The 16,525-nt window shown below is 37.3% G+C and overlaps 2 protein-coding genes across 2 annotated transcripts in view; one reads left to right on the top strand and one right to left on the bottom strand.

Annotated features, from left to right (window-relative positions):
* The window catches only part of sec23a (Sec23 homolog A, coat complex II component), a 43,992-nt gene that overhangs the window by 8,936 nt on the left and 18,531 nt on the right, over positions 1-16,525 (top strand). Inside the window, exons 8-12 of the mRNA XM_079832305.1 lie at positions 897-1,055; positions 1,620-1,735; positions 2,012-2,135; positions 2,268-2,348; positions 2,469-2,558. Of these exons, the coding sequence (XP_079688431.1) occupies positions 897-1,055; positions 1,620-1,735; positions 2,012-2,135; positions 2,268-2,348; positions 2,469-2,558 (570 nt within the window). The remainder of the gene's footprint in view (positions 1-896; positions 1,056-1,619; positions 1,736-2,011; positions 2,136-2,267; positions 2,349-2,468; positions 2,559-16,525) is intronic.
* LOC307135909 (adenosine receptor A3) lies at positions 5,038-14,902 on the bottom strand (the record flags this gene model as incomplete). The annotated part of the gene is made up of 3 exons (XM_079832631.1): positions 5,038-5,233; positions 11,505-11,658; positions 14,209-14,902. The coding sequence occupies 3 exons, from the start codon at positions 14,900-14,902 to the stop codon at positions 5,038-5,040; spliced, it is 1,044 nt and encodes a 347-aa protein (XP_079688757.1).

The raw sequence follows: 16,525 nt of genomic DNA, 5'->3' as shown, positions 1-16,525 counted from the left end.
GTGACCAAAAATAGCATAGCTACTTCAAACTCAACATCATGAAGTGCATACTGGGATGCTTGTTAAACAATTTTTAAGAAGTTACTATGTATGTGGAGTAGTTGTAGCCTGGATGCCAGCCGAATTTAGCCCCGCCCACAAAAAATTTTGCTCGGGCAATTCGGTCTGGGCTCGCTCCATAGAGGAGGAATTATGCCCGAAAAGAAACTGTTCGGACCAATGAAATTGTCAGGGCGGGCTTTAGACAAGTGTTTTTGCAATGTCGCGCACAATTGCTACTCAAAACTATAGCCCAAAACTATAACTTTCCGGGGGGTTCTCCGGAAAAAAATGGCGTTTGGTTGGCAAAATATGTTATTTTGGCAAGGTTGCCTGCTAAAATTCGCATTCCTGGGTTTATATAATCACATAATTGGGGTCGCTTCAACCCGCGGACATGGAGAAAAACACGGACTTGGTAACACAGTGCAGTTGAGTTCTGTTGACATTTGACAACTAACGTTACGCGTCGCTCCGTTGCTCTGATTGGTTGTGGGTCTATCCAATTGAGGTCTTTTCTGGCTCGGTTGAAACACGCCCCATAATCAAAGCTCAATGGAGCGGTACCAGACTCATATTCTGACTAGAATTGAGTATGGCCACGCCAGGCTAGAGTAGTTGCTGACTGCTTTCGTTTTTTACTCAGAAATGCATATTTTGTAAGGAAAAATATAGTGTTCTGAATACTTCACATGTTGGCACAATTTATAATTGTATTACATTTACATTTGTATTAAGCCTTTAGGTTTTTAAGTTCATGAAATGCATAAATTCATTAAAGTGTGTCCAGACATTCAATTGGTCGTCTTGCATTTGTGCTTGTTAATTGGTTCCCTCCATTTACCTCCCTTATGTAGTGCACTTACCCTAACACTGGCGCTCGCATCATGGCTTTCATCGGTGGACCGGCCACTCAGGGTCCAGGCATGGTGGTAGGGGATGAACTGAAAACACCTATTAGATCCTGGCACGACATCGAGAAAGACAATGCCAAGTTCATGAAGAAAGCCACTAAAGTGAGTTTTCCCGTATTTGTTGTCTGTATGTTTGGCTTGATAGAGGTAATTACATCCTGGTGGTACCAATGCTTTCATGAAGGTGAAGTATGTTCAAGTGGCTGTACTGTTGACTGATGGGTTTTAAATTTTTAATGTCACAGATAGGGTGGGCGATATGACCAAAATCTTATATTTGGAAAGTTCACAATAAAAAAAAAAAGAAAGTCTGCATTCTTAACTATTTGACATTTCAGACCAGAACACCGTAATATCGGAATGTTATTATCTGGAAGAAAAACCCTGCATATTTTTTCTTACATATATGTGAAAACTGGCAATTAGCTGCTTTTAAAAACTGATTCTCATAATTCTTAATAGATTTGAGTTTACGTTTATGCATTTGGCACACACTTACATTGTAAGGTAGAGATTTCGAACCCAAGTTCTTGCTTTCCCTGGAAAGTAGCCCATGACCTTGGCATAGATGGTGCCATGCTCCACTGTTTGAGCCACAGGAAGGCTTTCCCAAATTAGTTTTTTTAAGCTTTTGCACACATTTAAAATAGTATCATTCCCTTGTAGCACTACGAAGCCTTGGCCAACCGTGCCGCCGCCAATGGACACATCGTTGATATTTATGCATGCGCTCTGGATCAGACGGGATTACTGGAAATGAAGTGCTGCACCAACTATACAGGGTAAGTGAATCAAAAAAGGTTTTCAATTTTCTTTTTAAATTGTGTTTCAGAATTCTGACAGTGTAGGCTTAGAGATTTGAGGTGAATGGTGCATATGAAAACATGTTGAGAGTCAGGAAAACAAATCTAGACATTTCAGTATGAGCGAACACTTATTCAATAAAGTGTAAAACTCTCTTCCTTTGCCATAATGCCTGTGTACTGACTGTATGCTTGCATTTATGATGACAGTCCAGAAACATAAAATGTACCTTTCTGCTTTTCTGTAAATGGCAGGGGTTATATGGTCATGGCGGACTCTTTCAACACATCTCTGTTCAAGCAAACTTTCCAGAGGGTTTTCACCAAAGACGTGCAGGGTGCCTTTAAGATGGCACTTGCAGGGACTCTGGAGATTAAGGTGGCTTGCTTTTCTTTTTTACATCATTTAAAAAAAAAAAGTTGTTCTTATTGGCTTGTCTTGGCTATTTGAATTATTTTATTTAATTGTGCTATATGTGGCTTTCTTTTTAATGTTACATTATTATTTCAGACTTCAAGAGAGATAAAGATTTCTGGAGCAATCGGCCCGTGTGTCTCCCTGAACGCCAAAGGTCCCTGTGTGTCAGAAAACGTAAGTAGCTCATCTATTTTAAATCAAACAGACTCACTATACAGTGTTTTCTCTTAGGTTTAGCTTTATCCCTGGCAATGCAGAGAACATACTTACATTCATTTTGACATCTGCTTCTAGGAAATAGGAACTGGTGGTACAAGTCAGTGGAAAATTTGTGGACTGGACCCAAATACCACTCTTGCATTCTACTTTGAGGTTGTGAATCAGGTACGTGCGAGTAACCTTTGTGTGATCTGCTTACATTCTGCCCTTGATATACATGTTTACAAGTTAAAGGAACACGACACTTTTTTGAAAATAAGCTAATTTTCCAACTCCCCTAGAGTTAAACAGTTGAGTTTTACCTTTTTCGAATCCATTTAGCCGATCTCTGGATCTGGCGGTAGCACTTTTAGCTTAGCTTAGCATAGATAATTGAATCTGATTAGACCGTTAGCATCTCACTCAAAAATGACCAAAGACTTTCGATATTTTTCATATTTAAATCTTGACTCTTCTGTAGTTACGTCATATACTAAGTTTCCAGGCCGATGTGGCTAGGGACTATGCTCTCATTCCTGCACCTGAAAATAGGCTAACTGGTCAACGTAACCAACGTGACAACCTGCTTGCACAGTGAGCGTGCTGGGGACTATTTTCAGGCGCTGTGTAATATTGCGCCGCTGCACCCATGGTACGGCAACAAAGTTCCTTGATTATTACACAGGAATGAGAGTATAGTTCCTAGCCATATCGGCCTAGAAAATTGCAACTTTTCATTTTCCGTCGGTCTTAGTACACGATATAACTACAGAAGAGTCAAGTTTTTAAATAGGAAAAATATCGAAAGTCTTTGGTAATTTTTGAGCTTGATGTTAACGGTCTAATCAGATTCAATGATCTATGCTAAGCTATGCTAAAAGTTCTGGAGATTGGCTGAATGGATTCGAAAATGGTAAAACTCAACTGTTTAACTATAGGGGAGATGGAAAATGAGCCTATTTTCACAAAAAGTGGTGTGTTCCTTTAACATTGCCACAGATGGTTTTTGAAAACCATCACAGAAAAATAATTTTGACATGTCCCTTATTTTGCAAAAGCTACCTTCATAGTATTACACTTACCATATTTTGTTGATCCTGGTACAACATTCCTGTCTGAAAATGTAGTCCTAGGCTGTGTTTGAATCCGTCCCCTATACCCTCATTCACTATTCCCTACATTACTCCTCTAATATAGTTCAAGGAGTGAATTAAAACGAGTGAGTGAATTCGGACACTGAGTGCATCGGAAGGGCTGTAGCTTTTGCCGTGGAGTTTTGTCATGGAACCTAGTATGTATAAACATTATAAATGATTTAATAATCAGTCAAAAAGGAATTTATATGATTTACGCTATAGCCACATTTGACCAGCGGTTTAGAAAATGGATGGATGGATGATGCATGATGCAGCTGCGGGCTCCATCATCCATGATCAGGGCGTCAGACGCGGGAATTCATTCGCGCGACTGCCACAGTACATTATGGGCATTCTCTAGCCGTTGAGTGTACTTCAGTTATACACTTGTTATTGCTGTGCATTATGGGATTGGACAAATGCTCTCAATAATGTCCACTATGGTCCACTACAAATGGCTATTCCCTCAAATAGTGTCCTATTGATTTCTGACACAGCCCTAAAGGAGGGATTTCGGACACAGCCCTAACCCTGTCCATACCCCCAAACCTAACCCTACCAATAAATTATCCCTAAAATCAGAGGGAAATAAAAGATGAATAACTATGATGTAGAAGCAACTATCCCTGGTTTTAAGCTTAAACTACTGTAAACTTGTCCCTCAAATCCGACTGTTGATCCTGGAACAACATTACAATCAACCAAAGATGTTGATCCAGGAACATTTTGTACTTGGTGCAGTCTGACACATTTTCAGGTTCATGTAGATTTCCACCCTATATGCAGGTGCTCCACTAGAGGGCAAACTTTCATCACACATGGGATTTTTTTTACTGCATTTCAATTTAAAGCATTACTTTCCTGCTGTAGTTTTTAACCTTTCATAGCTTTTAGTGATTCACATAATTCATAATCCAAATGTTGCTAAATATATTGAGGAATATGACATGACATTTTTACAGAGAATCACTTCAAGTTAGTCTCAACTTATTATTTTATATCATGAATATTCGGAGTATGCATGGTCTTAATGCTGGCCGTCATACATTTCACAGTTAATGTACAGTGAGTATTTAGCTTTTATGTTACAAAAACTATATTTACATAGGAAATGATATACAGTACATCAGATCAGATTGTGCCATCAATATTATACAAGTTGCTATTGAAGTCAGTCATTATTAATGCAGTTTTCAAGTTTCTGAAAGCAGTTGAACTATGATTGGCAGTTTCAGATGTCTGCTGAACATTTTAGAGTTAGCTTTTTTTCACAATCACATTGCATTGTCCTTTGAGAATTCCTTTAGAAAAAAAGTGAATCTGCTCAAGTCATAAAAGAAAACAATGCATCTGTTTTGATGCAAAAGGTTCCTTCTGTCTATAAGTCTGTTTACATCATAAATTGCTTCTGGGTAGCTCCGCCAACCCAGTGTCCTCTTCTGCTGAGGTGAAACGATGCTGTAGATGCTTCCTTAAGTCATGATTATTTCTGCACTATTCAATCCAGCAAAGGTCAATAAGGGTCGTGCTCAAACCAGCGTGAGGTCCTGTTGGGGTTGGTTGTTTGTTTGTAGTGCCGGAGGTTCAATGGGAGCTGGTGAAGAGAAGCTGTTGCTCTCGCGGCGTGGCTGTATGGTTGTGCACTGGGAGAGGGAGCTTTTACGAGGATAGTCAAACATCTGTTGGATTTTATTCAGGCTTTTGCGCAAAGCAGCTCTGTACCTCCTGAAAGATACAAACAAGGTCACGGTAAACCTCCCACATACTCGCATGCTCTTAGAATCTAAAAAACAACCACATATCAAAACTATGATTCATAGCCATATACATGTTCTCTTTTTAGATGTTGCCTGAATTGGCCATTAAGTTTTTCATCAGCAGGTTTTTACCTACACCTTCCTTTTACAATCCAGCTCCACATTCAATACCTGCCGCATTTTATTTACAAAACATTATTGAATGTGGCAGGTATTAACATGAGCTGCCACATCTGATAGTAAAAAGGCCAGAAAAGTCTTAATCAACAATAGAAAGGTAATGTCTATCCATGATTACATTTCCCAAAATAGAGAGATCATTTCCTGGGAGAATGTGTCTTATGGATCTTCCTGTCTGTCTTCTATCTAGGGCTGGGCGATATGGCCTAAAACAAAAAATCTGATTTTACGATTTAAATCGATTTAAATCGATCTTAAAATCAAGTTAACTTTATTTTGTTTTTGTAAAATATTTGCAGCTTAGTAGCACATACCTGGGTTCCAAAACTTTCAGCATTTGACTAAACTAGTCAAAGGTTTATGAATTGATATGCAGATTAAAATTAACTTTTATTAACAACAGATGAAAAAAAAAAATATTACAAAAATTATAGGGAACATTTAAATATTCTGCTCTTATTAAATATAGGTTACCATTGTTAATTTATAGCCTCACACTGTACTTACCGACAGCCTCAGTGATTATTAAATGAGCTCTTTATAATAATTTAGTCACAATGTGAAGAAAAGTTTTGTTTTTCATTAGACTTTGTGACTTCCTACCAGAGCATATGAGCGGATTGGAGCGGTGAGAATCTCCGCTCATCGCTCACGGAACTGTTCACCCCTCCGCTCCCCCGCTCAAAGCTACATCAGGCCGCTCCGCTCATTATCGCTCAGCGCTCAACGCAGTTTGCTTCGCGCTCCACTCAAATCGCCACCCCGCTCGCTCCAAAAAAGGAAAAAAATCTACATGTATATCACTTTTAGCTTAGACCACAGCCTTACCTTCTAAAGAACTGAGCAACAACAACATTTTTCAAATAGAAATGTTTTATTTCAAATTACAAATTAGGCTAGTCACAAAAAGTCCTGTAAAATTAAACGAATAAATGGGCCTAATAATATAAATAAAAATGATATAAATAAAAATATACATAAGTTTTAAAAGTAAATTAACTATTAGGCCAGAATTTTGATTAGTGAACTTCTGCGCAACACCCATGATTCAAATTTAAATTGGCTTATATCCATCCACTGCTGTAAAATTAAATGAATAAATGGGCCTAATAATATAAATAAAATGTAGGCTATATGAACAAAAATATACAAAATCCACAAACGTTTTAAAAGTAAATTAACTATTAGGCCAACATTCTTGTAATTGATTTTACATTCTTGTAACTGATTTTTGAGCAGCGCGCAGGATTAATTTAAATTTAAATTGGCTTATATAAATTGTACAAAAAAATGCTGTAAAATTAAATGAATTAATGGGCCTAATTATATAAATAAAAATATACAGGCTATAGGCCTAGATCAAAGTTTTAAAATTAACTATTAGGCCAAAATTCTTAACTGAACTTTTGCGCAGAGTGCAAAAAAAAAAAAAAAATTGCTTTCCATGATTGCATAACGAATTAACAATTCATTACCACCCGTCAGCATGTTTTAATAATTTGTTTACTCATTTTAATTAGATCGTGGCCACATTGTAATAATCCGTTCCCTATAGTTTTAATATAATTGGAGAACAAATTAGTTCAACGTGGCCACGATTTACTTAACCAGGGAGAACGAATTAAGAAGTTGTGGGAACGAATTTAATTCGTGGCTACGATTTAGAAATGAGAAAACGAATTCTTAATTCATGGGAACGAAATATTAATTCGTGGCCAATGGCCATGGTATATTTTTGTCTGCATGTAATAAGAGCAGGGCTCCGTATACACGATAGACCTACCGTGCCTTACCTATTTATCATCGAATGATATAGCTCACCTTTTGCTGCACTGCCATGTTTGCGTAGCACATCCTTGTGCTTTCTGGCAATGTGTCGCTTTAGATTCCAATATCTTAGCTAACTCTCACAATCTCTCCACACTCCCTTTCAATTTCTTCTCCCTGCTCGTTCTTAACTTTGTGCATTTATGTATAAGGCTTGCAACTTCATTAAAACAATATTTGAACTCCATAACCTATTGCTCCACTATTGCTTAGCTATTTCACAGATTCTAGATCTTGCAAATCGCCAAAGGGCATTCTGGGTTGAGCGGGTTGAGCGAGCGGCAGGGGCTGAGCGGACTGAGCGAGTTGAGCGGAATCTTCAGAAAGGCGCTCACCGCTCTGGAGGAAATATTACCGCTACGCTCCCCGCTACGCTCGCGCTCCGCTCGCTCCCCGCTCCGCTCGCTCCCCGCTCCGCTCCGCTCACATGCTCTGCTTCCTACTTTAGTCAATATATTAGGGAGTGGAAATGTCAATAAGTGCTCCTATGCCGCCATCTACTGGTTATAGTGGTAATATCATGTCTTTTTAAAATAAAAGTGATTGTTTGTGGCCACAAAGTGGCCTACACCTTTAAACTTTTAGTTTTACCAATCATTACATTAAAAAATAACATTAAAATTGGTTATTAAAATTAAATATTTAAAATTAATATTTAGAGCTTTTAAGTGCTCGAAAAAGTGTGAAGCACTTGAAAACCCTTAAAGTCCTTGAATTTCAATCTCAAAAGGTTGTGCGAACCCTGAGATGAATAATGAAAACATAAAAAAAAAAAAACATTTGACTATTTCTTCCACAATACCATGTGGTGTTTCGACATTAAATCCACGGTGAATGTTTATGATTTGTGGACTAAAACCCTTGGACTTCATTCATGGCTCAATGTTTCTCCTGGTCTCCACGTCAGCGCTGTTTGATCTGATGTCTGTGGTTTATAACAGAGAATTCTACGCCGAACGCTTCCTCTAGATTTAGTAGTGATGTTATTAATTATGTGGTGAATTCAAACTCTTTCTCCCAGCGCTGTGCATCGGTGTCACGAGATTGGCCCGTTTATGAGCTTGCGCTGATAAACGGTCCATGCAGCGCAGCTCAAACGAGTAGCGTGGTTCCGTTCAGACTTCAAACATACTTTGCAGCGGGGTATTGTTTGTTCTGCGACTGACGCCGAAAAACCAAACCAATTACGAATGACACTGTATGTTGTAAGATGGCACTGTCCTTGTTGTTTGTGTATCTCTATGGCAAACGCACGGAGGGAGGCCTGAGCCCATTTGGAACGGGAGTCCAGAGGGGAGCGTCGGCAGATGTTAAAGAGAACCTATTTTCATTAAAACAAGTCAACGTAAACTACACATTCGAGTTAATCGAAAAAACCTTCTTCTATCTATCGTGACATTTAGGTATGGGCTGAACGTATGGGCGTCGGAACCATTGTATGTGGGACAAGACCCACCCACTTTTTACGATCAATGATATTGGACCCACTCTTTTTTATCGTCTCTAATTCAGCACGTCTGTTTACCTACCCCTAACCGATAAACACTTATTATTAAACACATGTTAGACACTTTATTTCCACTTTTCTAATATTTTCTTCATTTTTATTGAAAATAAATGCCTTTCCAATCAGATATGTAATGGGAAAAGGGAGTAGAGTGAGTTCGGCAAAAGGCGGATTCGAACCTCGGTTCGATTTGCGTCAACTTCATGCCATGCACCCCTACACTATTGCTGCTCTCATTGATATGGTGATTTCCGTAATTTTGTCTCTCCCAACCAGACGTTTAGCAAACAAGTCGTTATATTTGTACTTGATATAAATGGCATCTACTCCTGTAAAAATGTTCTGAGAGGACCCACCCACATTTTTTTGGCTTCCGACGCCCATAGCTGAACGATTAAAATCTTTTGCTTGAGATATATCACAATATAGTTGTTTCACCTCAAAATTCAACCATTAAAATCATTTATATATTAATATATAAATGCATAGTGAATAGTCCACTGAATAAAAAAAAAAAAGAAAGTTAGACTACCATTCAAAAGTTTGTAAGATTTTTTTACATTTGTATTTATTTGATCAAAAAATACAATAAAACAGTAATGTTGTGAAGTATTACAATTTTAAATATTTTACAATGATATTCTTAAAATGTAACCTATTCCTATGATGGCAGAGCTGAATTTTCAGCATCATTACTCCAGTCTTCAGTGTCACATGATCCTTCAGAAATCATTCTAATAAGATGACTTGCTGCTCAAGAAACATTTATTATTATTATCAAAACAGTTGTGCTTAATATTTTTGTGAAAACCGTGATGCATTTATGATGAATAGAAAGTTCTAAAGAACAGCATTTTATTTGAAATTGAATTGTGTAATAATGTGAAAATCATTACTTTTGGACAATTGAATGCATCCTTGCTGAATAAAAGTATTAATTACTTTAACTTTTGAACAATATTGTACTTTATTTAATTTGATTACTTTAACTTTTGAACAATATTGTACTTTATTTAATTTGATTACTTCATCTTTTAATTTGAACCTGAAAACTGAAATTGTTGCCTCTTGCAAAAGAGTCTTAAAAATTATTTTAAATTTAATTAAGTTAATTCTGTCTCTCTAAGATTGACTGACCACCGGAGTGCTGTGATATGCAGTAAAGTACAATATAAATGGTATAGCAGAATCTGGCAATGGACCTTAATTCCACGATATACAGTAGGGGTGTAATGAGACAATGATACAATCGCGATACTAAACTCACAATACGATATTTATCGTGATTATTTTAAGCCAAAACAAAGATGTTTTTTTATTATTATCGCGCCACCAGTGCTCGCTATGTTTCCGTCCCTCCTGCTATTAATGCACTATACATATAAGAATAAACCATCTAAAACTCTTTGAATAAGCATACTACTAAAACGAAATGTGATATGGTGATTGAAATATGCTTTTTTACTTTGAGGAGTGTGCACTTCAGATAATCAATGCAATTATCACAGTTCTAATCGCAAGAAAGCGTGTCAAAATGACTATTCCCAAACTGTAAATGGTTAGTTCTGCATTTACGCATTCTCATGTTGTTTTCGCGCGTCACACAAGCATTTCAACGTCCTTGTTTACCACATTATGCGCAATCGTTGTAAATCTGTTCATCATATAAAGCCACTGTCTCCTCAGAAGACTTGGATTTGGATTAGACACTCAATCGATAATTTTTACGATGCCTTTATGACATATTTTTGGATCTTTTAAAGGACTAGTTCACTTCAAAATTACCATTTCCTGATATTTTACTCAACCCCATCTCATCCAAGATGTTCATGTCTTTCTTTCTTCAGTCGAAAAGAAAATACGTTTTTTGAGGAAAACATTCCAGGATTTTTCTCTCCACCATTGACTTCCATTGCAACCAAAATGTTGAAGGTCCAAATCAATGCCGTTTCAAAGCGCTTCGAAAGGATTCAGAGGCTCTGCTCGATCCCAGACGAGGAATAGGGTCTTATCTAGCGAAACCATCAGCCATTAAAAAACAAAAAACAAAAAAAGAATATACTTTTTTTACCTAAATTGCTCCTCTTGTGCTTCTCTGCGCTCGCCAGTGATTGCGCAATCACGCCAAAAACGTCACACTAGACGTAGACGGAAACACCACCCCTGTGTTTACAAAGTGCTCGTGTGAAGACTAATACAAAACGACCTGTAGCAAAAAAAGTTAAAACAACGATGTCGGATGATTTTAAAGTTGAAGATGGAGTGTTTTTTGCTAAAGGCCGTTTGTATTAGTCCACACACGTTTGCTTGGGGCGGTAATTCCGCCTACGTCTAGTGTGAACATCTTTGATGAGATGGGGGGTAAGTAAATGATCAGGAAATGTTCATTTTGAAGTGAACTAATCCTTTAAGTTTGAGAGGAATTGACTTTAAATGGAAGTTCAGAAATCTGGTTTCATGAAAAATATCTTAATTTGTGTTTTGAAGTTAAATGAAAATCTTTATAGGTTTGAAATGACATGAAGGTGAGTACATGATGACAGAATTTACATTTCTTGGTGAATTATACCTTATAAATACAGTAAGCTGAACTTTGGATAAAACAACTATATTCCGAATCATATAATTTACATCAATGATACATATCACCACATTTTTATATCGCGATTTACAATAGTTACTCCCCTAATATATAATCATCAAACTGGTGCACTTAGTTGCTTACGTTTGAGTCATGGAGTTGATCCATGGGTTGAGAGCTGAAGTGAAGAGGACAAGCCATGTGGCAACAGCCGAGGCAGGCTGTGGGCTCTCTTTTCCCGTCAGAGTCTCATAGAAGCAGATAACGATGTATGGCAGCCAGCAAATAAGCAGGCACACTGTCAACAACACACACAAATCAAATGACATGGTTAAAGATTTTTTTGGGCGAGCTTATTTCATTAGCTCAAGAAGAGGAATATCGACTTGCACTCTCTCGAGGTTTTGTTGCATGTGAGATATATTTTGCTAATTAGTTTCTCCATAATCTATCTGGACCCTTGCTGTTTTTTTTTTCTCAGTCACCAAAGATAAAGGAACAAACATCATACATTTTAAATAATTAGCTTTTCAGTTGATTAAAAATGTACATCAGATTAATTACATTGAGTTAAATCACAATTAATCCACAGCAATTCATTTTGCAGTCAAGTTTGATGGCCTGTCCAAGTCTTTGACAATCCATATGCAATCATTTTAATTGTTAGTCTTTATACACACACAGAGACTGTTGTCTTTGGCCACTGTAATCTCAGTAACTTTAATTTTATTCTCTATATATTCTCTGATTTGCATAGCTATTCAAAAGTTTGGACACACCTACTCATTCTTTATTATTTCCATAATGGGGAAAACGTTAAAACTTAAAAATAACACAAATGGAAATATAAGAATTATGTTATACTAATGAAAAGTCTGTTATTTGTGAGCTTCGTCTTAGTTTCCAGCTCTGCACACCAACTTCATGAGGTGCATTGTGAGTTCATTTAAACTGCATTGAAGTAGAATGCTGGACACTTTTTAGCTGCTTTTCCTTCCTCTCCAGTCCAATTCCATTCAATAAATTAAAGTTTTAGTTTTGAAAATAAATTCATACGTATACAATTTATGTTTGTCTGCAAAACCAATTTAAAACATTTAAACAGAAGCCTTTATATTGAAATGCTTTTATGGTCATGAGAAACATATATTGAGTAACATAAAGTATCTAAACTTTTGACTGACAGCAATACTCTACCTAGACAAGCCACAAATGAGGTCTTTTTAATACCTCAGTTGTTTCTCTTAGGCCGCATAAGATTAAATGGAGAGGAAATGAAGACATTAGCTGCATTTACACTTACAAATGTGGTTTTAAATCAGATCCATATACGATATCTGGACATCTGACCTACATCTAAACACTTATATCCGATTCCCCTTTAAAATCCAAGCCACCACAAGGCGAGGGCCCACAACACATTAGCCCACAAAAAGCTTTTTAATGTTGTATAATAAAGCAGGCGTGCCTGTATGGAAACTTTATAAAGGAAAGAAATTGTGCATGCACAGAAACATTCAGGAGCTGGTTTTCAACGAGTTTTATAAATAAAACAGCATCAATACTGAAAGCTACATTATATTTTTCAGCAATGAGGTGATAACTTTGCTGTAATTAAACCAACAAACTTCACTATTAGACTACTCGCACTCTCTCTCTCTCTCTCTCCCCCCATTAATTAATTCGTATTCATTAAAAAAATTAAACTTTTCACTTCAGAATTCTAGATCTAGCGGGCTGCAGATAAAATAACAAACAAAAATTACCGTTATTTTCCGGTCTATATCCATACGTTCAGATTTTGCGCTGCAAAACATCAATGACAGCTGTTAACTTATCAAATAATCAAATTATCATGGCTGCCTGACATGAATTATATAAATAATTTTAATAGCTCGGCCATTCAAACCCAGAGTGTCTACCATGTGCATAGTAAAGTCTTCACTGACAATCAGTTTGGGCTGGAATTAATGTAAACCGATATCGGATACCAGTCATGTCTAAAGTGAATGTAAACAGGCGGGCCAAAAATTGCATATGGTTAATAGATCTGTGCATTGATCAACACAGCCATTGTTTTCTTCTGAGAAAAAGACTCCAGTAATCTCATGTCTTTTCTATAATTTCAGAAGATGCCTCAATAATTTCTTAAATGGTCATATTTGTCTCAATATGATTTTTTTTTTTTAGGCCAAATTATCTGGTCTCTGCAATCCCGATCATTTAATAGCTCTAGCATTACTGTACACTTTCGTTCAAAAGCTTGAGGCGAGTAAGATTTGTTTTGAGAAATGAACACGGCAAGGACACAAATAAACATAATAGACACTTTCTATTTAAAAAAAAATCTAGTGTCCACAAAAATATTAATCCTCTCAACATTTGGTAATAAGAAGAGATGATTCTTAAGCAGCAAATTAACATATTAGAATGATTTCTGAAGGATCATGTGACACTGAAGACTGGAGTAACGATGCTGAAAATTCATCTTTGCGTCATAGGAATAAAGTACATTTTAAAACATGTTCAAATAGAAAACAGTTATTTTAAATTGTAATGTATATCACAATATAATTTTTTTGATCGAAGAAATGCAGCCTTGGTGAGCATAAACATTCTTTCAAAAACATTAAAAACTAATTATCAACTGCAAACTTTTGAATGGTTGTGTTGCTGACGTTGTTCTGTGTTTGTATTAAGCAGGAAACAAATCTTTATATGCCACGGTAAAATAAATGTACTTTGCAAAATTATGTCAGTAGATAAGCACTTAATGAACATCCAAAACACTGTGGCAAAATCAAATACAATAAAACTGCTTTATGTCCCCTTTTTTAATTATGCTTACCGATGGTTATCACCATTACTATGGAGCTTTTGATGTAATTATTGGCTGGCACGTAGAAACAGTGGTCTTCATTGCAAACAAACGTCCCACGACGCACCTGGTTCCTGGCTATATACACTATATATCCATACATGGAGCACATCAGTACAATGGGAATGACTATTCCTAACACCATGAAGAGCATGTTGAAGGCGATGCTGGACGGTTTGAAGCTGGGAACGCAGAGGAACTTTGTCTCACTGTAGGTGTAACTGCCAAAACCGAAGAGTGGCAGAGCTGCGGTGAGGATGCTGTAGACCCACACAATCGCAAGGATGATTTTGGCCCGGTGCGATGTAAAGATCACCGGGTAGCTGAGGGCGAAGCAGATCTCCATGAACTTGTTGACAGTGGCCCAGGTGAGGGAATGGATGGAGGCGAGCTGGAGCAACAAAAACAGAAAGGCGCTGCCCTTGCAGGTGGCACTCTTGCTGGGGTAGCTCTTCACTTGGAAAAGACTGTTATGGATGCCAAAAGGGATGGTGGAGGCGCCCAACGCCAGATCGCATAGGCTGAAGCTCAATGTGAAAATCCAGGTGTCCGTTTGCAAGTTCTGGTTGAGTAACACCACCAACAGTAGTAACAAGTTCCCCAAAACGGAGCAGATACTGGAACTAATCATCAACACTGCATAAACCACCGAAGTCCACTGCATGTTTACATGGGTGTTCAAATGCAGACATGTACAGTCAAAACATAAACACTCATTCGACGACAGATCACAATGGAAGCTGTGGAAAGAGGAGGTCACGTTATCAGTGCCAAACCACCAGGGAAGGTGTTGCTGTATGGGAGGAGTGTACCTCATGCTGATCTTTAGGAGATGATGATGTACCGTGCTTTACCAAGCACTGATCTCTTTGGGGAGTGTAGTCAAGCCCCCCTCCGTCTTTACTATCAGCTCCTGCCTCAGCCAGTTCGAAAATGGCAAACACGTTGCTTTGTGAGGCAAAACTATGTGAACTGCTACAATCACATGTAGCGAGGTAAATAAAGCATCTAACATTTAAAGAGCACGTTTCTGTGGACACAGGGTGCATGGGGAGGCTGGAGCTGCACTGCTCGGCAAACACAACGCTTGAGATTCAATATCCTCTGTTGCCGACTTTATGAGTCTTTTCATACTAGTGTGTTTTTTTAGTATAATTGGCGAGAAGCATGACCCTAATTCGGTTTGAGTTATAATCATTAATTAAGGCTTCAGTGCCTTTACCCAGAGATTAAGCCTTCTTTCCAGTTATATCAGTTATATCCTGTTACATTTGTCATTTCATAAAGATGTTAGATTGCAGGTTTTTTCTGGTGGTATTGCACAAGCTTTCTTTGCAGTACCTTACCTGGATGTAATTATTTAGTCAAATAAGTAGATTTACTTAATAATTATTTCACTTTTGCAGTCAGTTTATAGAGCTGGTAATGGGATATTTATATTTAGAGAGAGGTGTGTCACATGATCCTTCAGAAATCATTCTAATATGCTGATTTGCTACCCAAGAATAATTTCATATTATCAATGTTGCTTAATATTTTTGTGGAAAATGTATTACAAAATCATTTAAAAGTTTAGGCTAAGATAAAAAAGGATAAACTAATACTTTTATTTAGCAAAGATGCGTTAAATTGTGATCAAAAGTGACCATAAACCATTTATGTTACAAAGGATGTATATTTCAGTGTTCTATTTCAAATGCTGTTTTTTTTTAACTTTCTATAAATCAAAAAAAATAAATACTTTTTTTTTACAAAAATATTAAGCATCAGAAACTATTTTTAACATTGATAATAATTAACAATTGAGCACCAACAGAGCTTGACATTAACACCCACCAACCCGCAAAATGTGGGTGGATTTCAGCAGTGGCGTGTAACACAGTCACTCCTACTAGCTACTTTGGCAGGTTGAATTTTATATATAATGTATACACTATTGCCAAAAGTATTGGGACACCCCTCCAAATAATTTAATTCAGGTGTTCCAATCACTTCCATGGCCACAGGTGTATAAAACCAAGCACCTAGGCATGCAGACGCTTCTACAAACATTTGTGAAATAATGGGACGCTCTCAGGACCTCAGTGAATTCAAGCGTGGTACTGGGATAGGTTGCCACCTGTGCAATAAGTCCATTCTTGAAATTTCCTCACTGCTAATTATTCCACGGTCAACTTTTAGTGTTATTACAACAAAGTGGAATCGATTGGGAAGAACAGCAACTCCGTCAACTCTGGCCACGTAAAATCATGCTCATGCTGAGGTGTGCAGAAGTAGCCAACTTTCT

Source organism: Gobio gobio (genome assembly GCF_949357685.1).
Source record: "Gobio gobio genome assembly, chromosome: 13".
NCBI classification, from domain to species: Eukaryota; Metazoa; Chordata; class Actinopteri; order Cypriniformes; family Gobionidae; genus Gobio; species Gobio gobio.
This window is presented reverse-complemented; position numbering and strand designations above follow the sequence as displayed.